The following is a 23,519-nucleotide window of genomic DNA, read 5'->3' on the forward strand; positions in this document are numbered from 1 at the left end:
ATGGAACCTTCTTGGAGGAGAGAGTCATTGGTATCTTGTATGATCCCAATCGCACAGCTCGCATTGCTCTTGTGGCAAGTGGTATTAACATGAGGTAAGCTTCTTCAGATGAATTTTGATATTAGACAAATGCATTCTGCCACACTAAGTTCAAGATACAGTATATCACTATTTATAATATAAATCAAATATATTTTCACAAATACTTTTTATTTTGTTAGTACTGTATTTTATACTGTAAGGTTTAGGATAAACACTGTGTACAACACAAATAGTTGTTTATTTCCCAGAAATTTGGCATAAAAAACACGGTCGTAAGTTGAGTGGTCGTAAGTCGAGCAGGTCGTAAGTCGGATGGTAGGTGTAATTATATACTTCTGTGTGGGGAAGTGGAAAAGAATTCTTCCTCCATAAACCATGCGTGTCGTAAGAGGCAACTAAAATGCCAGGAGCAAAGGGTAGTAACACCTTCTCCTGTATAAATTACTAAATTTAAGAAGAAAAACCTTAGTTTTTCTTTTTAGGTCACCCTTCCTCAGTGGGATATGGCCGGTTTGTTGAAAAAAAAATATACTATGTAAGGGGCAATACATAGTACATAGTACGTACATAGGATATAGAAGGATGGGCGGAGATATGTTGCAGTTTTTGAACTGTAGTGTAGTCATACCTCTGGCAAGACAGTAATGGAGTGAACAATGATGAAAGTATTTCTTCCTTTTTGGGTCACCCTGTCTCGGTGGGAAACGACCAATGTCTTAATAAAAAAATCAGAAATAGAAATATACTGCAATAGAATATAGAAATATTTTAAAAATCCCACATTATTGACATACCCAGTGTTGCAAGCAACTCATAATTTGCCATATACAGTATTATATATAATATATTCCATGAAATATAAGAGGAAAATCAACTAAAGTGAATGAGGAAGACAAAAATTCTAGACACAAAAAGGAAAATTGCGACATGAGGTATCGGATATGTAAATTCAATTTTCAGCGCAAGTAATACAGTGTGTGTGTTGTGGGTTGCAATGAAGGTATACGAAGAGTTCAGTCACCATGTAATTCTTTTGCAACTTTTGCCATTTATTTGTTGTATTTTCAGGTATATTGTTGCTACGGAAAACATGAAGAAAGGAGATCTCATCAGAACTTCCAGTTACATCCCACGTATAACTGGTAGGTATAATTTGTAGATGAATGGTTCAGAGAACCGACATGTTGATAAATTAGACACATGTGCAACTCTTGGGTATCTTTATTGAGGAAACGTTTCGCCACACAGTGGCTTCATCAGTCCATACAAAGGAGAACAGGAGAATAGCTGGTAGGTATATTATTGTATGTGCATAGCTGGTAGGTATATTATTGTACAGTGGACCCTCGGTTATCAGCCGTTCCTGTTATCGGCCAATTCGGCTATAGGCCGGTTTTTCAGCTTCCGGTTATCAGCCTTTATTTTGCTTATCAGCCGTATGGGACGCGTACACCCGCCCACCGGCAGCCGCTCACGTCAGTCTGGTGTGTCTCTGGGCGAGTAAGGAAGCTTCTGCTCTTTCATCTAAACATTTCACTATAAACCGTTATTTTTGGTGGTTATTTATCAAGTGCAACTGTGAAATAAGTCACCATGGCCCCTAAAAATGTTCTTAGTAAAGTTATATTGGTAAAGAAAGAAACATGATAGAATTCAAGGCATGCAGGAAGTGTAGTAGACATGCAGGAAGTGTAGCAGGCAGGCAGGAAGTGTAGCAGACATGCAGGAAGTGTAGCAGGCAGGCAGGAAGTGTAGCAGACATGCAGGAAGTGTAGCAGACATGCAGGAAGTGTAGTAGACATGAAGGAAGTGTAGCAGGCAGGCAGGAAGTGTAGCAGACATGCAGGAAGTGTAGCAGACATGAAGGAAGTGTAGCAGGCAGGCAGGAAGTGTAGCAGACATGCAGGAAGTGTAGCAGACATGCAGGAAGTGTAGTAGACATGAAGGAAGTGTAGCAGGCAGGCAGGAAGTGTAGCAGACATGCAGGAAGTGTAGCAGACATGCAGGAAGTGTAGTAGACATGAAGGAAGTGTAGCAGGCAGGCAGGAAGTGTAGCAGACATGCAGGAAGTGTAGCAGACATGCAGGAAGTGTAGCAGGCATGCAGGAAGTGTAGTAGACATGAAGGAAGTGTAGCAGGCAGGCAGGAAGTGTAGTAGACATGAAGGAAGTGTAGCAGGCAGGCAGGAAGTGTAGCAGACATGCAGGAAGTGTAGCAGACATGCAGGAAGTGTAGCAGGCATGCAGGAAGTGTAGTAGACATGAAGGAAGTGTAGCAGGCAGGCAGGAAGTGTAGTAGACATGAAGGAAGTGTAGCAGGCAGGCAGGAAGGCAGACATGCAGGAAGTGTAGCAGACATGCAGGAAGTGTAGCAGACATGCAGGAAGTGTAGCAGGCATGCAGGAAGTGTAGCAGAGTGTAGCAGGCAGGCAGGAATGCATGCAGGAAGTGTAGCAGCATGCATGCAGGAAGTGTAGCAGGCATGCAGGAAGTGTAGCAGGAAGTGTAGCAGACATGCAGGAAGTGTAGCAGGCATGCAGGAAGTGTAGCAGCAGACATGCAGGAAGTGTAGTAGGACATGCAGGAAGTGTAGCAGACATGCAGGAAGTGTAGCAGGACATGCAGGAAGTGTAGCAGTAGCAGTGTGCAGGAAGTGTAGCAGACATGCAGGAAGTGTAGCAGGCATGCAGGAAGTGTAGTAGACATGAAGGAAGTGTAGCAGGCAGGCAGGAAGTGTAGCAGACATGCAGGAAGTGTAGCAGACATGCAGGAAGTGTAGCAGGCATGCAGGAAGTGTAGCAGGCAGGCAGGAAGTGTAGCAGACATGCAGGAAGTGTAGCAGACATGCAGGAAGTGTAGCAGGCATGCAGGAAGTGTAGCAGGCAGGCAGGAAGTGTAGCAGACATGCAGGAAGTGTAGCAGACATGCAGGAAGTGTAGCAGGCATGCAGGAAGTGTAGCAGGCAGGCAGGAAGTGTAGTAGACATGAAGGAAGTGTAGCAGGCATGCAGGAAGTGTAGCAGGCATGCAGGAAGTGTAGCAGGCAGGCAGGAAGTGTAGCAGACATGCAGGAAGTGTAGCAGGCATGCAGGAAGTGTAGCAGGCAGGCAGGAAGTGTAGCAGGCAGGCAGGAAGTGTAGCAGACATGCAGGAAGTGTAGCAGGCATGCAGGAAGTGTAGCAGGCAGGCAGGAAGTGTAGCAGACATGCAGGAAGTGTAGCAGGCATGCAGGAAGTGTAGCAGGCAGGCAGGAAGTGTAGCAGGCATGCAGGAAGTGTAGCAGGCATGCAGGAAGTGTAGCAGGCATGCAGGAAGTGTAGCAGGCATGCAGGAAGTGTAGCAGACATGCAGGAAGTGTAGCAGACATGCAGGAAGTGTAGCAGGCATGCAGGAAGTGTAGCAGGCATGCAGGAAGTGTAGCAGGCATGCAGGAAGTGTAGCAGACATGCAGGAAGTGTAGCAGGCATGCAGGAAGTGTAGCAGGCATGCAGGAAGTGTAGCAGGCAGGCAGGAAGTGTAGCAGGCAGGCAGGAAGTGTAGCAGGCAGGCAGGAAGTGTAGCAGGCAGGCAGGAAGTGTAGCAGGCATGCAGGAAGTGTAGCAGGCATGCAGGAAGTGTAGCAGGCATGCAGGAAGTGTAGCAGGCAGGCAGGAAGTGTAGCAGGCATGCAGGAAGTGTAGCAGGCATGCAGGAAGTGTAGCAGGCATGCAGGAAGTGTAGCAGGCATGCAGGAAGTGTAGCAGGCATGCAGGAAGTGTAGTAGGCATGCAGGAAGTGTAGCAGGCATGCAGGAAGTGTAGCAGGCATGCAGGAAGTGTAGTAGGCATGCAGGAAGTGTAGCAGTCATGCAGGAAGTGGAGCAGACATGCAGGAACTGTAGCAGGCGTGCAGTGAGTATAGCAGGCATACAGAAAGTGTAGCAGGCATGAAGGAAGTGTAGCAGGCATGCAGGAAGTGTAGCAGACATGCAGGAAGTGTAGCAGGCATGCAGGAAGTGTAGCAGACATGCAGGAAGTGTAGCAGGCATGCAGGAAGTGTAGCAGGCATGCAGGAAGTGTAGCAGGCATGCAGGAAGTGTAGCAGGCATGCAGAAAGTGTAGCAGGCATGCAGGAAGTGTAGCAGGCATGCAGGAAGTGTAGCAGGCATGCAGGAAGTGTAGCAGGCATGCAGGAAATGTAGTAGGCATGCAAGAAGTGTAGCAGGCATGCAGGAAGTGTAGCAGGCATGAAGAAAGTGTAGCAGGCATGCAGGAAGTGTAGCAGGCATGCAGGAAGTGTAGTAGGCATGCAGAAAGTGTAGTAGGCATGCAGGAAGTGTAGTAGGCATGCAGAAAGTGTAGCAGGCATGAAAGTGTAGCAGGCATGAAGAAAGTGTAGCAGGAATGCAGGAAGTGTAGCAGGCATGAAGAAAGTGTAGCAGGCATGAAGAAAGTGTAGCAGGAATGCAAGAAGTGTAGCAGGCATGAAGAAAGTGTAGCAGGAATGCAGGAAGTGTAGCAGGCATGAAGAAAGTGTAGCAGGAATGCAGGAAGTGTAGCAGGCATGAATAAAGTGTAGCAGGCATGAAGAAAGTGTAGCAGGAATGCAGGAAGTGTAGCAGGCATGCAAGAAGTGTAGCAGGCATGCAGGAAATGTAGTAGGCATGCAAGAAGTGTAGCAGGCATGCAGGAAGTGTAGCAGGCATGAAGAAAGTGTAGCAGGCATGCAGGAAGTGTAGCAGGCATGCAGGAAGTGTAGTAGGCATGCAGAAAGTGTAGTAGGCATGCAGGAAGTGTAGTAGGCATGCAGAAAGTGTAGCAGGCATGCAGGAAGTGTAGCAGGCATGCAGAAAGTGTAGTAGGCATGCAGGAAGTGTAGTAGGCATGCAGAAAGTGTAGCAGGCATGCAGGAAGTGTAGCAGGCATGCAGGAAGTGTAGCAGGCATGCAGAAAATGTAGCAGGCATGCGGGAAGTGTAGCAGGCATGCAGGAAGTGTAGCAGGCATGAATAAAGTGTAGCAGGCATGAAGAAAGTGTAGCAGGAATGCAGGAAGTGTAGCAGGCATGCAAGAAGTGTAGCAGGCATGCAGGAAGTGTAGCAGGCATGCAGGAAGTGCAGCAGGCATGCAGAAAGTGTAGCAGGCATGCGGGAAGTGTAGCAGGCATGCAGGAAGTGTAGCAGGCATGAAGAAAGTGTAGCAGGCATGAAGAAAGTGTAGCAGGAATGCAGGAAGTGTAGCAGGCATGAAGAAAGTGTAGCAGGCATGAAGAAAGTGTAGCAGGAATGCAGGAAGTGTAGCAGGCATGAATAAAGTGTAGCAGGCATGAAGAAAGTGTAGCAGGCATGCAGGAAGTGTAGCAGACATGCAGGAAGTGTAGCAGGCATGAATAAAGTGTAGCAGGCATGCAGGAAGTGTAGCAGGCATGCAGGAAGTGTAGCAGGCATGCAGGAAGTGTAGCAGGCATGCAGGAAGTGTAGCAGGCATGCAGGAAGTGTAGCAGGCATGAAGAAAGTGTAGCAGGCATGAAGAAAGTGTAGCAGGAATGCAGGAAGTGTAGCAGGCATGAATAAAGTGTAGTAGGCATGAAGAAAGTGTAGCAGGCATGCAGGAAGTGTAGCAGACATGCAGGAAGTGTAGCAGGCATGCAGGAAGTGTAGCAGGCATGCAGGAAGTGTAGCAGGCATGCAGGAAGTGTAGCAGGCATGCAGAAAGTGTAGCAGGCATGCAGGAAGTGTAGCAGGCACGCAGGAAGTGTAGTAGGCATGAAGAAAGTGTAGCAGGCATGCAGGAAGTGTAGCAGGCATGCAGGAAGTGTAGCAGGCATGCAGGAAGTGTAGCAGGCATGCAGGAAGTGTAGTAGGCATGAAGAAAGTGTAGCAGGCATGCAGGAAGTGTAGCAGGCATGAAGAAAGTGTAGCAGGCATGCAAGAAGTGTAGCAGGCATGCAGGAAGTGTAGCAGGCATGCAGGAAGTGTAGCAGGCATGCAAGAAGTGTAGCAGGCATGCAAGAAGTGTAGCAGGCATGCAGGAAGTGTAGCAGGCATGCAAGAAGTGTAGCAGGCATGCAGGAAGTGTAGCAGGCATGCAGGAAGTGTAGCAGACATGCAGGAGGTGTAGTAGGCATGCAGGAAGTGTAGCAGGCATGCAGGAAGTGTAGCAGGCATTTTAGAAGCCAGCATTAGTCTTCAATAAAGGTATGTAATACTGATTTAATTGTTAAAAAAAAAAATTGAATAATTTTGTCTGGAACGGATTAATTGTATTTGCATTAATTCTTATGGGAAATATTATTTCGGTTTTCGGCCAAGCTTCTGGAACGGATTATGGCTGATAACCGAGGGTCCACTGTACATGCATAGCTGGTAGGTATATTATTGTACATGCATAGCTGGTAAGTATATTATTGTACGTGCATAGCTGCTAGGTATATTATTGTATGTGCATAGCTGGTAGATATATTATTGTATGTGCATAACTTGTAGGTATATTGTATGTGCATTGCTGGTAAGTATATTATAGCATGTGCTCATTGGGTTACAGTTGTTATGCTTTAAGAATACACATCTAGCCACTCATTAATGTTTATACACTAATGTATGCTTGTAAAAGCACTGTTCTTAAGGGGACTGGTACCCGTGAGTGCAGGTTTCTGTTTGCGTTATGCGAATTCTCTGTTATGAAGTGCTCTCCTTTTATTGGAAATTCCATATGTACAACAGTAAACACTGAATATAAGGAAGTAAAGGGGGGAGTGTCTGAGTATCCATACAGGTTCTCTGCAACTTTTGATGGTTCGGCTTACAGTATTTCCACTTAATTACCCAGAAACTGAAACTTAATTACCCAGCATGAAGGCAGCAAGTCCCCTAACTTGTATTTATTTATTTATTTTTTGGTACTGGTATTTTGTTAGTTACAGTAATTATTTGTGTATTCAGTGGCAGCAGTTATTTATTTATTTATCTATCATCTTTTCATATTCGACTTAAGATGTTTTTGACTTATGATGGGTTCGTTGGAACGTAACCCCATCGTAAGTTGAAGACCATCTGCAGTAAATTAGATTTTGCCACCGAAGTGGCTAGTTTATTGTGCACCCCATATCCATCTTGTGGATGGTGGTAGTAGTAGTAGTTGTAGTAGTAGTAGTAGTAGTAGAGTAAGTCACGGTATTGTGCCTTCTTGTTCTCAATTGAAAATTCTCATTAAGTGGAATTAAGTGTTCATGACCTGGCTTGGTTTGGTGCAGCTGGCCAGGTCAGCTCTGCTATATGGAGCAGTATTTTTCAATTGCAGTTGAAAATGATGGATCCAGAATTTAATAATATTTATTATGACTGTCATGTTGCTTGCTGTTTAATTTTGAATGCACTTTTGCAATTCTTCTTTCTTTCAACACACCGGCTGTATCCCACCCAGGCAGGGTGACCCAAAAAGAAAAACAAAATTTTCTCTTTTTAAATTTAGTAATTTATACAGGAGAAGGGGTTAACTTTTTCAATTGCATTTTCAAAAAAATTGCTTCGTACAGCGGAGCTTCAGAACAAAGTTCACTGTATCTGTTCCTGAAAGAAAGTTTACGGTATCTTCCTGAAAGAGAGTTTACTGTATCTCTCTGAAAGTGTATCTCACTTCATTTCATTTTGTTTCTCTGCAGTATTGCTAGGCCTACTGTAATTTCCTCTCATAATCTATCTGCATTTTTTTTTTCTCACTTTGCAGCATATGCCTAATTTTTTTTGTCCTCAGTACGACCAAAAGAAGGTGACGCTTATCCTGTAGGAGCTCTGCCGGTTTCGACACTCATCAACTGTGTGGAGAATCGACCAGGGGACGGTGCCAGGTGAGTAGCGGGTCGTTATATGCAAAGTTTGGATTTCATGGTATATAGTAGTCCTGCCGTATCCGCGGGGAATACATTCGAAGACCTGCTGTGGATACCTCAAACCGTGGATAGTGGATAGTAGCGAAGAACCCTATACAGGTACTGAATATCAATATCACCGACTTACGACCAAGTATTGTTACTAGTTCCGAAGACGCACCGAATTCTGTTCCACTTCATGGAGTAAGAAGTCAAAATGGACGTATATAAGTCGAACCTTACTACTGAATATCAATATCACATTTTTCGTAATGACTTTAGGTTGCTGTTTATTGCATTTTTATGACTTTATTTTATTGTTTTATTTTGGTATTTCATTTTTTACTTTACTTTTTATGCTGTTAGTACTGTATTTTATACTGTAAGGTTTAGGATAAACACTGTGTACAACACAAACAGTTGTTTATTTCCCAGAAATTTGCCATAAAAAACACAGTAGTAAGTCGAATGGTCGTATGTCGAGCAGGTCGTAAGTCGGATGGTAGGTGTATATTAGTCATTTTTCATTTATTTACACACCTATAATAAAGCTTACTTGATAAATTGTGCAAAATTAGTCTAGAACTTTTTCAATGATGGGAAGCACTTCAAGGCTTCTCTTAGGCTTTGAAGAACTGCCACCGTCACTACTTTCATGCTTTGTGGCCATTATTAAGGAAAATTACAGCTTATTTTCAGGCCACGGTAAACCGTGGGTAACCGAAACCACCGAAACTGAATCTGTAGGTACGGTGGTTCAACTGTATTTGAAAACTTTAATTTATACTATCGTTCACTTAGCTACCTCATTTTTCTACATTTAAAAAATTCCACGATAACCTTCGTCTAATTCTTAAGCAGTGTGTGAGCATTAGGATTAGTCTGACCAAAATGCTCATACATGTTAGTGGCTTTCTTTGTGCTTAACAGTATTTTATTACATGTAAACTTCATTTTGTATACTGCAAAAAAAAAAAAATTTGTATATTTTTATTATTATTTTTTTTTATTATCACACTGGCCTATTCCCACCAAGGCAGGGTGGCCCGAAAAAGAAAAACTTTCACCATCATTCACTCCATCACTGTCTTGCCAGAAGGGTGCTTTACACTACAGTTTTTAAACTGCAACATTAACACCCCTCCTTCAGAGTGCAGACACTGTACTTCCCATCTCCAGGACTCAAGTCCGGCCTGCCGGACAATTTATAAGTATACAGAACAGATAACTTATAAGATATGTGATGTTATTGTTTTCCAGTTGCCTCAGAAGACAGTTTGTTATATTTTTCTTATGCTATTTAAACTTTTCCTAAAAAAATTGTAATACACCAGTCATCTCCCACCTAGGTAGGGTGACCTGAAGAAGAAGAAACACTTTCACCATCGCTCACTCCATCACTGTCTTGCCAGAGGCATGCTGATGCTACAGTTCAGATGTTCCTTCAAACTACAGTATTCCCACCCTACCTTCTGAGTGCAGGCACTATATTTCCCACCTCCAGGACTCAAGTCTGGCTAACCAGTTTCCCTGAATCCCTTCATAAATGTTACCTTGCTCACACTCCAACAGCATGTCAAGTCAAAAAAACCCACTACCCTCATTCACTCCTATCTAACATGCTCACAGATGGCTGTTGGATGTCCAAGCCTTTATCCCTAAACCTCCTTTACCTCTTCCTTCCAACCTTACCTAGGATGTCTCCTACCTGCCTTCCCTACACTGCAGATTTATACATCCTCCAAGTCATCCTATTTTGCTCCATCCTCTCTAAATGTCCAGACCACCTCAACAACCACTCTTGCTTTTCCCAGAATGCAACCGCAACAGTTGACTAACACCCAGATACCCATTTACCACTAGGTGAGCAGAGGCAGTAGGTGTAAGGAGACTTACCCATGCATTTCACCTCACCCTGGATTAAACCCAGGTTCTTTAGGTTGTGAGCTGAATATTCTGTTAGAATGTCATTGAGAAGTCTTTAACACATTAAGGCACTGAGATACCCAGAGACGTTGAGACCTCGATCACCTCAGCCCCAGGACTGAAATGCTTTTTAACATTCCTAGTGGCTAATCACGTGTCTTTTAATTCAAGCATTTTCTGGCATATCGGGCAAATGAGTATCATCTGCTTGCTGGCATGATGTTTTCAAGCAGTTATAACATAACATTAGTAAACAACTGCTAAAAGCATAACCCAAAGCCTGCTCTTGACCCTCACCTTGAGCATATAAGGTGCAGGCTGATTTTCCAAGACCTTTTTTGGAAAAAAAAGCTTTCCTTTTATGCCACAAAATATGGTAATACAATCCTGTTTAATTTCTATGCTTTAATTTTTGCATTGTGCCCCAACAAACAGAATAAAACCTTGTTAAAATAAATTAATTACTGTTTTCAGGTTGATAAAAGCTGCCGGTACAGCAGGAGTAATTTTAAGAAAGATGAGCGATAAAGTGGTTGTACAGTTACCAACTAAGAGAGAAGTGGCCCTGGATCCTCAGTGCATGGTAACTGTTGGTACGTACTCTTATAATAATAATGATAATTATAATAGTAACCCCTTCTCCTTTATATATGTACAAATGTACAGTGGACCCCCGCTGTACGATATTATTTCATTCCAGAAGTATGTTCAGGTGCCAGTACTGAACGAATTTGTTCCCATAAGGAATATTGTGAATTAGATTAGTCCATTTCAGACCCCCAAACATACACGTACAAACGCACTTACATAAATACACTTACATAATTGGTCACATTGGGAGCTGATCGTAAAGCGGGGGTCCACTGTATTACTAAATTTAAAAGGAGAAACTTTTTTTTTCCTTTTGGACCACCCCACCTCGGTGGGATACAGCTGGTGCGTTGAAAGTAAGAAGAAGAATTATAATAATGATTATTATAATACGTATATTTCTACATAATATACTTGATTTTAAAAAATTTGATGACATTTAGTAGTACACACGGAAAGTTCCTAGTTACATTTTTTTTTTTAAACATATGAGCTGTCTCCCACCAAGGTAGGGTGACCCAGGAGGAGGAAACACATTCACCGTCATTCATTCAATTGCTGGCTTGCCAGAAATTTGTTGACATCACAGTTGAGATGACCCTCTGAACTGCAACCTCCCTATGGTGCCCTGTGGCCTGGTGGCAAAAGCTCTCGCTTCTTACAGTCACTGAGGGCCCGGGTTCGATTCCTGGTGAAGGACGTGTTTCCTTACACCGGTTGTCTATATTCACCCATCAGTAAAATGGGTACCTGGGTGTTAGTTGACTGGTGTGGGTTGCATCATGGGACAAAATTGACCTAATTTGCCCGAAATGCTCTGCATAACAAGCAGCTTCTATATAGTAGTACGTCACTGATGTCAGCTATGGTCTGTATACCTTGTACATGTACCTTACTGTTTAGAAGGGGAATCCCCTTCCATTAGGACTTGAGGTAGTAAGTCCTTTTCTGGGGTTACTTCCCTTCTTTTTTTAATGCCACTAGGGCCAGCTTCAGAGTCACTGGACTTCTTTCGCACAAGATATCTGTCCATAGTGGCCTGTACCTCTCGTTCCTTTATGACTTGCCTAAAGTGTTTCACAACATTGTCAGTGTAATAATCACCAGCACGGCTTGCAATAGCTGTGTGAGGGTGATTTTCATCCATGAAGGTTTGCACTTCAAGCCACTTAGCACAGATTTCCTTTATCTTTGTAGTAGGCAACTTCTTCAATTTCTCTCTCCCCTCCTCTGAACCAGTTTCCCCAGGTCTGGCCTCTTGCTCTTGAAGTTGATCTATCAGCTCATCAGTGGTTAGTTCTTCATTGTCCTCCTCCACCAACTCTTCCACATCCTCCCCACTAACCTCCAACCCCAAGGACTTTCCCAATGCCACAATGGATTCCTCAACTGGCACAGGATTCTCAGGGTTAGCCTCAAACCCTTCAAAATCCCTTTTGTCTACACATTCTGGCCACAGTTTCTTCCAAGCAGAGTTCAAGGTCCTCTTAGTCACTTCCTCCCAAGCCTTACCTATAAGGTTTACACAATTGAGGATATTAAAGTGATCTCTCCAAAACTCTCTTAGAGTCAGTTGAGTTTCTGAGGTCATTACAAAGCACCTTTCAAACAGAGCTTTTGTGTACAGTTTCTTGAAGTTGGAAATAACCTGCTGGTCCATGGGCTGCAGGAGAGGCATGGTATTAGGAGGCAAAAACTTCACCTTAATGAAGCTCATGTCCCCATAAAGTCGCTCTGCCACGTCTGTAGGATGACCAGGGGCATTGTCTAACACCAGGAGGCACTTAAGTTCTAATTTCTTTTCAGTTAGGTAATTTTTCACATTGGGGGCAAATGCATGGTGTAACCAGTTATAGAAAAATTCCCTAGTGACCCATGCCTTACTGTTTGCCCTCCACAGCACACACAAATTATCCTTGAGGACATTCTTTTGCCTGAACGCTCTGGGAGTTTCAGAGTGATACACTAATAAAGGCTTCACTTTGCAATCACCAGTAGCATTGGCACACATCAACAAAGTAAGCCTGTCTTTCATAGGCTTATGTCCTGGGAGTGCCTTTTCCTCCTGAGTAATGTAGGTCCTGCTTGGCATTTTCTTCCAGAACAGGCCTGTTTCATCACAATTAAACACTTGTTCAGGTTTCAGTCCTTCAGTTTCTATGTACTCCTTGAATTCCTGCACATATTTTTCAGCCGCTTTGTGGTCCGAACTGGCAGCCTCACCATGCCTTATCACACTATGGATGCCACTACGCTTCTTAAATCTCTCAAACCAACCTTTGCTGGCCTTAAATTCACTCACATCATCACTAGTTGCAGGCATTTTTTTAATTAAATCCTCATGCAACTTCCTAGCCTTTTCACATATGATCGCTTGAGAGATGCTATCTCCTGCTAGCTGTTTTTCATTTATCCACACCAATAAGAGTCTCTCAACATCTTCCATCACTTGCGATCTTTGTTTCGAAAACACAGTTGAACCTTTGGCAAGAACAGCTTCCTTGATTGTCTTTCTGGTGCCCACAATAGTAGCGATGGTTGATTGGGGTTTCTTGTACAGCTTGACTAGGTCGGCTATACGCACTCCACTTTCATACTTATCAATTATCTCTTTCTTCATTTCTATAGTAATTCTTACCCTTTGAGGTGTAGGGTTGGCACTAGAAGCTTTCTTGGGGCCCATGGTCACTTATTTTCCAGAAACAGCACCGAAAATACTGTAATAATACGAAATATTCCGAGTGTATGCTTGGATGTTACCGCGGTGGCTGGCTGGTAAACAATGGGACGGCCGGCACATGTGAGGCTGGCTGAGGGCACATTGGACGCGTCTCGGACGAAAATCGGTAAGCGGGTTTTTAATCGGTATGCGCGGCAAAAATTTTGCAATAAAAGTAATCGGTATGCGGAAAAATCGCTATGTGATGCCACCGTTATGCGGGGGTCCACTGTACTTGTAGTAAATAAGATATTTTTTTTATTACAGCCTCTCTTCACTTAGCAATGTACTCGTTTACCAATGCCTCAGACTTAAAACAGGCTCTCTGACCGGCATGCATACATAAATATTAGAGCTGATTTCCTCTATTCTGTTTATTACAATATGCAGTACACTACTTTAAAAACATTTAAAAATATACCAGAAATGTTATAAATGGTGCAAAGGTGACATTAAAATAATATCAAACATGGTTAACACAAATCCACTACCATTATAGTATGTTCCTCACTTAGTGACGAATTTGTTTACCGACGTGGTCTTAGGAGCGGAACTCCATTGCTAAGTGAGGAGAGGCTGTATATTATTACCTTGCCTTCAGAGTGCAGGCACAATATTTTACACCTCCAGAACTCGAGTCCTTCTAATTGATTTCCCTGAATCCGTTTAAATATTACCTTGCTCAGACTCTCGTATATTTAAAATCCTTATACAACCTGCCTGTTTAATGACCGCTCAGACTTACGACCAGTTCTCTGACCAATATACTATATCTGTATTTTACTTTTTGATTGTTTTTAATGCCTAGTTCTATCTTTAATAAACTAAAATTGTTATAAATGGTACAAAGGTGACATTAAAACAATATCTAAAGATAGTTGACACAAACCCACTACCAGTACAGTATGCTTGAAATATCAGTAAGGGGCAGCTCCTTACTTAACAATCAGTTCGCTTACTAACCTTCTGTTCTGTACAGAACTTGGTTAATAAGTAAGGAGTACCTGTATATTCCTATGGAAGTGCTAAACCCATAAGAGTCATTCCTAAATTTATTGTTACAACCACTTAGAGATCGCTTTTTTTTTTTTTAACAAACTGGCCACATCCCACCTAGGCAGGGTGACCTAAAAGGAAGAAACAAAAGTTTTTCTTTTTAAATTTAGTAATATATACAGGAGAAGGGGTTACTAGCACCTTACTCTCGGCATTTTAGTCGCCTATTGCGACACACATGACTTACGAAGGAAGAATTCTGTTCCACTTCTCCATGGAGAAGAGACCATATATATAAGCAATCAGTTTGTTATTGCCTTATGTCTCAACATAGGCTTAAGTTTGCCCAAAATGCTCTGGATACTAAGGGACTTCCTGTACACACAACTAAATGTCGCCCATCTCTGTCCAAACATTATACTGTATCATGCTGAATTAAAGAATACAAATGCAGCACCTGCTCTCCACCCTCATTATTATTATTATATAAATAATGGGGGAGTGCTAAGCCCATAGGGATTATACAGCACCTGGGAGGGGAGGTAGTCAGGCTCAATTCAGGGTACCAGAGCACAGATCAAATTCCCTAGATCAAGAGCCCCTCACCAGCATCAAGGAACATCCCTTGAAAGGTCTCCACCTTCAGACCATGAAAGAAGAGATGGTATAATGCAATCCTTTATTCAGCTATATCCCCTCAGGAAGGTTCCTTGATGTTGGTGAGGGGCTCTTGATTTAGGGAATTGGATCTGTGCTCCAGTTCCCTGAATTAAGCCTGAATGCCTTCCACATCCCCCCCCAGGCCCTGTATAATCCTATGGGTTTAGTGCTTCCCTTTGATTATAATAATAATAATATTCAGCTTTATCAAGTCACAAACAGATCATCTGTTAATGACATCTTAAGGCCTACAGTGTGGGCGAATTATCATCTGTAACGAATGATATTATCCTGCACGTCTCATTTTTTTCATGTCAACATGAAGAGTCCCCTCTCTACCTCCCTTTTTTTTGGATTGAACCCAGTTGGCTTTGCCATACACTACATAACCCTTACAGGTAGGTGATAGTAGTAGGATGAGTGGAGGTAACTCTAGGTTGCTATATGATGGCAAGGTTTATCATTTTGCGTAGAATTCTGGCTAATAAAGCTTGACAAAGCTCCTGGAAAGCGAAATGTTGCCACAATAAAATTCACATTAGTTTCACGTGTGTTCTTTAGTCTAACATTTTTGCGGGTAATTCTACCACTGTTGCTAAACATTTACTGTATGTGTAATATTGTTTTTGTTTTCAGGGAGGGTCTCTAACATAGACCACGGCAAAAAGCACGTCGGTTCAGCACAGAGACGACGCTGGCTGGGAAGGCGACCAGCTTCCGGTTGGTGGCAACGTAAGGATGGGTATTGTGGGCGAAAGATTCGTCCATTGCCTCCTATCAAGACCTATGCTCCACTGCAACCCAAGGTGCCCATCATGACTTTAACACTCGACAATGAGGGTCCACCTAGACCGGTGATTCCCAGTACAGATCGTGTAACATAAGTGGACAATAAATGAGATTGTGTAACTTAAGAAATAGGAGGAAAATTTGAGATTGTGTAACATAGGAAGTAGCAGAGAAATGTAATACAAGACTTTTTTTTTTTTTTCTTTTGCTGTAATGTCATCAATGCATACAGAATTTTCCTTGTATTTTTAGTTATTATTATTAGTCAAAACTGAGTGCTAAAAGTTTTTAGCAAATATGAAAAAGCAATATAATCATTAAATCACAAATAGAATAGTTGTACAGGTGTATTTTTATTTTTCGGCCGTCTCCCACTGAGGCCGAGTTTATGTATTTATCTTAAAATTAATACGAGTTATCATTGTCATAGGTGAATCATAGCCAGGCGCTGTTTATTACATTTTATTTGCTAGAGCTGAAAAATTCTTTTTTTAGATGAATTAAGTTTTGTTCACAAAGTCCCAGGGTTTGTATTTTTGCAGTTGTGCAAGGCACAGACTGATTAGTACAATCTTGGTTAAAAATACTGTATTCTTGAACATGGATGATATAATGATACAGTATGGTTGAAAGGACACAAGTACATACACTTTTGACATCTTTATTGGATAATTTTCATTCCTGGGACTGTGGTGTTGCTAAATGATACAAGAGAATTGAAACAGTGTAAGTAGTAGAGAATGTTAGTTACTGGTGATGGTCAGGTGACAGTGTGAGGTCACCTAATTGCTGTGTTGCATGGCAGCTGAGAAGAAGCTTATTACAGTATCATGTGTGCCAGAGTTTTTGAGATATATTTGGCAGCTCTGATCTGTGGTGTTGGAAGTGGCAGTTAGAGGCTTCAGTACAGTGGTGCCTACCCCTACCATATCCTCTGAAGATCATTTCAATGTTGTTCTGGTGAATGAGATGATTCTCTTTAGTTCTGTGTAACACAAGAATTCCTGGTGTTATCTCAGTTGCATTTTTGTGTTCAGAAACATATGGAAATTTTTTTCTCCATGTTTTTTCCTATAGATTTTATTGCAACTCTTACATGGTATGGTGTACACACCTGCTTCACTGTTGGGTTTGTCATAGTAAACTTCCCAGTGAAAGATGTGGCCCTGGTAGCTATGTGGATGTTGCTTCCAGAGAGGTAGTTCACAGTGGTGTTTACCACTTCTTGAGGTATAATGCAGTCTGGGGTTCTTGGTAGTAGTGGTGGTGGTGCTAGAGTCGAGTGTGGTCTTAGTTCAGTTTTTGCAATCTTGTATAAAGTATGGAGGGAAGTGTGTTTGAAGGCACAGGTGATGTACTGGAATTCTTCTAAGAATTTAGGACTGGAGATAAATGTATCTATTACAGAAAGCCCAATGACCGCACCTTTGGGTGCAAGTGTCACACTTCATTAAAAATGAGTAAAATCATTTTTATTTGTGGGTCTTCTGTTTACCTGGAAAAAAAGGGTGTCTTTGTTGGTTGACTTGCATAGGTCAACCAATAAAGACAATTTTAGAGTCTTCAAAAAACACAAAATGTTTTTACTCAACACTAGTCAATTGCACCAAAAAGTGTGGTCATTGTGCTTTTTGTAACAGATGCATTTATCTCCAGTCCCAAATTCTTAGAGGAATTCCAGTACATCACCTGTGATTCACTCACTCACACTTCCCTCCATACTTTATACAAGACTGTAAACACAGAACTAAGACCACACTCAACTCTAGCAACACCACTACTACTAAGAACCCCAGACTCTGCATTATACCTCAGGAAGCGGTCAACACAACCATGAACTTCCTTTCTGGAAGCAACATCCACATAGCTACCAGGGCCACATCTTCCGCTGGGAAGGTTGCTATGACAAACCCAACAGTGAAGCAGGTGTGTGCACTATAAAAGGGCTGCAATAAAATCTATAGGAAAAAACATGAAGGAATCTTTCCATGTTTCTGAACACAAAAATGCAACTGAGACAACACCAGCAAATCTTGTGTTATACAGAGAACTAAAGATCATCTCATTCACTGGAACAACACTGAAATGATCTCCAGAGGATATAGCAGGGGTAGGCACCACTGTATTGAAGCCTCTGACTGCTGCTTCCAACACCACAGATCACAGCTGCCAAATATATCTCCAGAACTCTGGCACATATGATACTGTAAAAGTCTTCTTCTCAGCTGCCCTGCAACACAGCAATTAGGTGACCTCACACTGCCACCTGACCATCACCAGTGACTTGCAATGTACATTGTATTTATTCATTCTCTTACATTTAAATGATACACGAGTATGAAGATGTCCTATAAATGTACACTTGTCTTTTCCATTATAAAATTTATAATGTAAGCTCAATAAACTTGTGTATTTAAAATGTACACACCCAAAGCCACTTTTATTATTTATATTATAATCCCTGTACCAAAGGCTCATATAAACTAACAATGACATTTACCAAGGTATTATTGTACCACAGGTGACCTCAGTCCTAACATATGGTAGCTAGAACAAGCATTATGAAGTACATAAGGTAAGGTGAAAAGTGGAGTAATAGGTGTGAAGTTGATGGTATCTGGCCAGGGTGAACCAGTAGGCCTCCTGCAGTGATCCTTGGTATACAGTAACTTGGTATTATCTAATGGTGTCACTGTTGGTTAGCAACTGTTTGGCCAAAATTCTGGATATGCAGTACTGTAGCTGCCCAACTTCTGTGGTATGTTGGTGATTTCAATCATTCAGCAGCGGCATACAACAGAAGTCAGGCAGATATAGTACATTGAGAACCCTGGCCAAACAACTGCTACTCAACAGTGACACTGAGATTAGATATGCTACACCAGGGATCACTGCAGGAGACCTACTGGCATACTCCAGGCAGATGTCCCAACACCACCTCTACATTACCATGTTCTTTCCCTAACTGCTTGTGCTTTATGTTTGTTCTAGCTACTCTGTATTAAGACTAAAAAAGCCACTCGAGGCAAAACTTTACATCAATAAATGTCCTGAGCAGCAAATACACGTTTTACCTACAACTTGGTGGTATCACCTTATTAGTTCCACCAACTTCAATTAGCCTTCTAGTTTGACACCTAAAAATTAACAAAATCTCGTGAAAGAATGAGATTTTTTAAAACCATGACACCCTGTTGACCCTCATTACAGTGACCAATCAAAAGATGAAACCTTATCGATCATTAGAGTGACCAATCACCTTACAGATTATACATTTCCTATAAATTATAGATATATGGGCCTTGCTGATGAAATACAAGCATATCCACTCATATGACTAAGTTACAAAGAACTACAGGTACTGTAGTCAGTGTTTTCATATATGACATGTTCAGTTTCACTGGTCAAGATGGGCAAACCTCCTCCTCAGTTTTTCTCTCTTCTTAAAATTCTTCTTCCTTGGTTGGCCCTCAACACCCAGACTTCTGTAAAAGAAAGTCAAACGTTAGAAATGTTACCATAATTTTACAACTCTCAGAAGCATTATAATTTGAAGAATATAAAAATTCTTGAATGCCTAATATTTTTAATATTACTATGACTTACCATCCCCTCGAGGGAGGTTCCTTTATGCTGGTGAGAGGCTTCTGATCTAGGGAATTGTATCTGTGCTCCAGTTCCCTGAATTGAGCCTAAATACCTTCCATTTCCCACCCCCACGTGCGCTGTATAATTCTACAGGTTTAGCGCTTCCCCATGATTATAATACAACTTTACATTTGCTAATAAAAATGTCATTTCCCACTGAACCAGAGTGACCCAAAAAAGAAGATTTTTTTTTTTTTTTCCAACAAGTCGGCCGTCTCCCACCGAGGCAGGGTGACCCAAAAAAGAAAGAAAATCCCCAAAAAGAAAATACTTTCATCATCATTCAACACTTTCACCTCACTCACACATTATCACTGTTTTTGCAGAGGTGCTCAGAATACAACAGTTTAGAAGCATATACGTATAAAGATACACAACATATCCCTCCAAACTGCCAATATCCCAAACCCCTCCTTTAAAGTGCAGGCATTGTACTTCCCATTTCCAGGACTCAAGTCCGACTATATGAAAATAACCAGTTTCCCTGAATCTCTTCACTAAATATTACCCTGCTCACACTCCAACAGATCGTCAGGTCCCAAGTACCATTCGTCTCCATTCACTCCTATCTAACATGCTCACGCATGCTTGCTGGAAGTCCAAGCCCCTTGCCCACAAAACCTCCTTTACCCCCTCTCTCCAACCCTTTTGAGGACGACCCCTACCCCGCCTTCCTTCCCCTATAGATTTATATGCTTTCCATGTCATTCTACTTTGATCCATTCTCTCTAAATGACCAAACCACCTCAACAACCCCTCTTCTGCCCTCTGACTAATACTTTTATTAACTCCACACCTTTTCCTAATTTCCACACTCCGAATTTTCTGCATAATATTTACACCACACATTGCCCTTAAACAGGACATCTCCACTGCCTCCAACCGTCTCCTCGCTGTTGCATTTACCACCCAAGCTTCACACCCATATAAGAGTGTTGGTACTACTATACTTTCATACATTCCCTTCTTTGCCTCCATAGATAACGTTTTTTGACTCCACATATACCTCAACGCACCACTCACCTTTTTTCCCTCATCAATTCTATGATTAACCTCATCCTTCATAAATCCATCCGCCGACACGTCAACTCCCAAGTATCTGAAAACATTCACTTCTTCCATACTCCTCCTCCCCAATTTGATATCCAATTTTTCTTTATCTAAATCATTTGATACCCTCATCACCTTACTCTTTTCTATGTTCACTTTCAACTTTATACCTTTACACACATTCCCAAACTCATCCACTAACCTTTGCAATTTTTTTTTAGAATCTCCCATAAGCACAGTATCATCAGCAAAAAGTAACTGTGTCAATTCCCATTTTGAATTTGATTCCCCAAAATTTAATCCCACCCCTCTCCCGAACACCCTAGCATTTACTTCCTTTACAACCCCATCTATAAATATATTAAACAACCATGGTGACATTACACATCCCTGTCTAAGACCTACTTTTACCGAGAAGTAGTCTCCCTCTCTTCTACACACCTTAACCTGAGCCTCACTATCCTCATAAAAACTCTTTACAGCATATAATAACTTACCACCTATTCCATATACTTGCAACATCTGCCACATTGCTCCTCTATCCACTCTATCATATGCCTTTTCTAAATCCATAAATGCAATAAAAACTTCCCTACCTTTATCTAAATACTGTTCACATACATGCTTCAATGTAAACACTTGATCTACACATCCCCTACCCACTCTGAAACCTCCTTGCTCATCCGCAATCCTACATTCTGTCTTACCTCTAATTCTTTCAATTATAACCCTACCGTACACTTTTCCTGGTATACTCAGTAAACTTACTCCTCTATAATTTTTACAGTCTCTTTTGTCCCCTTTCCCTTTATATAAAGGGACTATACATGCTCTCTGCCAATCCCTAGGTACCTTCCCCTCTTTCATACATTTATTAAACAAAAGTACCAACCACTCCAACACTATGTCCCCCCTGCTTTTAACATTTCTGTCATGATCCCATCAGTTCCAGCTGCTTTACCCCCCTTTCATTCTACGTAATGCCTCACGTACCTCCCCCACACTTACATTCTGCTCTTCTTCACTCCTAAAAGATAGTATACCTCCCTGATCAGTGCATGAAATTACTGCCTCTCCTTCTTCCTTAACATTTAAAAGTTCCTCAAAATATTCTCGCCATCTACCTAATACCTCCATCTCCCCATCTACTAACTCCCCTACTCTGTTTTTAACTGACAAATCCATACTTTCCCTAGGCTTTCTTAACTTGTTTAACTCACTCCAAAATTTTTTCTTATTTTCATTAAAATTTCTTGACAGTGCCTCTCCCACTCTATCATCTGCTCTACTTTTGCACTCTCTCACCACTCTCTTTACCTTTCTTTTACTCTCCATATACTCTGCTCTTCTTATAACACTTCTGCTTTGTAAAAACCTCTCATAAGCTACCTTTTTCTCTTTTATCACACCCTTTACTTCATCATTCCACCAATCACTCCTCTTTCCTCCTGCCCCCACCCTCCTATAACCACAAACTTCTGCCCCACATTCTAATACTGCATTTTTAAAACTATTTATATTTAGTAATTTGTACAGCAGAGGGGTACCTAGTCCATCACTCCCAGCATTTTAATTGCCTCATGAAAAATAACTTTCTCATCAGCGGAGGCAAATGATTTTGCAGGACTTGACGAACTGTTGGAGTGTGAGCACGGTAACATATGCCTCCAATCACTGAGTTACAACATAAAATGTATGAAATTTATAACTCACCTTTGTTTTCCTACAATGTTTCCTTTATTTATTCCTTTAACATGAAAGTGCGAAGTTTCCGTGGCAAAGAATGCTCGGTCGATTGTTTCGGGTCTTATCTGGTACGGCTGTTAGAATAAAAAAAAAAGAATGTGAAAAACCTTGAAACTGTTATACAGTCAGCTCTCTTATGAAGCTCCTCTATATAGTGTGACTTTTTGTAATTACAACTGATAAATTCAATCTTAAATAATAGCACATACATATTATAAAGGCCTTGCCACATACTATTAAATTTTTGAAGTACTTTTTTCAACCACACTTTAAAAAGACCTGCATGATGTAGAGGAGAGTTATAAGAGAGTTTACTCTCTTAATTTGCAATATTTTATTCTATGTATTGTAATGTATTAGTTAACAAGAACATCTTTGAATGTGTCTCTTGTCTTCAGTAATACAAAATTTCCCTCCTTATTACTGTAATTAAAGGTGAGTATCTTATATTTAATGCCTCTATTCTATTTACAGTATTTAAATATAAATTTCAATAATAAATTCAACATTTACTTCATAATGATTTAGAATTTCACATTACTGTTATACTGTAGTGTGTAAACATTAGGATTATTTTTTTATTTTTTTTTTTTATTATCACACCGGCCGATTCCCACCAAGGCAGGGTGGCCCGAAAAAGAAAAACTTTCACCATCATTCACTCCATCACTGTCTTGCCAGAAGGGTGCTTTACACTACAGTTTTTAAACTGCAACATTAACACCCCTCCTTCAGAGTGCAGGCACTGTACTTCCCATCTCCAGGACTCAAGTCCGGCCTGCCGGTTTCCCTGAATCCCTTCATAAATGTTACTTTGCTCACACTCCAACAGCACGTCAAGTATTAAAAAACCATTTGTCTCCATTCACTCCTATCAAACACGCTCACGCATGCCTGCTGGAAGTCCAAGCCCCTCGCACACAAAACCTCCTTTACCCCCTCCCTCCAACCCTTCCTAGGCCGACCCCTACCCCGCCTTCCTTCCACTACAGACTGATACACTCTTGAAGTCATTCTGTTTCGCTCCATTCTCTCTACATGTCCGAACCACCTCAACAACCCTTCCTCAGCCCTCTGGACAACAGTTTTGGTAATCCCGCACCTCCTCCTAACTTCCAAACTACGAATTCTCTGCATTATATTCACACCACACATTGCCCTCAGACATGACATCTCCACTGCCTCCAGCCTTCTCCTCGCTGCAACATTCATCACCCACGCTTCACACCCATATAAGAGCGTTGGTAAAACTATACTCTCATACATTCCCCTCTTTGCCTCCAAGGACAAAGTTCTTTGTCTCCACAGACTCCTAAGTGCACCACTCACTCTTTTTCCCTCATCAATTCTATGATTCACCTCATCTTTCATAGACCCATCCGCTGACACGTCCACTCCCAAATATCTGAATACGTTCACCTCCTCCATACTCTCTCCCTCCAATCTGATATTCAATCTTTCATCACCTAATCTTTTTGTTATCCTCATAACCTTACTCTTTCCTGTATTC

At 41.7% G+C, this 23,519-nt stretch overlaps 2 protein-coding genes across 2 annotated transcripts in view; one reads left to right on the plus strand and one right to left on the minus strand.

The window, feature by feature from the left end:
* On the plus strand, nt 1–15,907 carry mRpL2 (mitochondrial ribosomal protein L2; the record flags this gene model as incomplete). The annotated part of the gene is given in 5 exon segments (XM_070102392.1): nt 1–94; nt 1,111–1,184; nt 7,770–7,863; nt 10,285–10,403; nt 15,413–15,907. Coding segments are annotated over 5 exon segments (629 nt in total), but the record flags the coding sequence as incomplete, so codon positions are not given.
* A 2,085-nt stretch (nt 15,908–17,992) lies between these two features.
* Nucleotides 17,993–23,519, minus strand: part of Ns3 (nucleostemin 3) — a 35,999-nt gene continuing 30,472 nt past the window's right edge. Inside the window, exons 10-11 of the mRNA XM_070102391.1 lie at nt 21,977–22,083; nt 17,993–19,050 (exon numbers count right to left, since the gene is read on the minus strand). Coding sequence (XP_069958492.1) covers nt 18,963–19,050; nt 21,977–22,083 — 195 coding nt within the window. The 3' untranslated portion in view covers nt 17,993–18,962. The remainder of the gene's footprint in view (nt 19,051–21,976; nt 22,084–23,519) is intronic.

The sequence above is a fragment of the Cherax quadricarinatus genome, chromosome 81 (genome assembly GCF_038502225.1).
Source record: "Cherax quadricarinatus isolate ZL_2023a chromosome 81, ASM3850222v1, whole genome shotgun sequence".
NCBI classification, from domain to species: Eukaryota; Metazoa; Arthropoda; class Malacostraca; order Decapoda; family Parastacidae; genus Cherax; species Cherax quadricarinatus.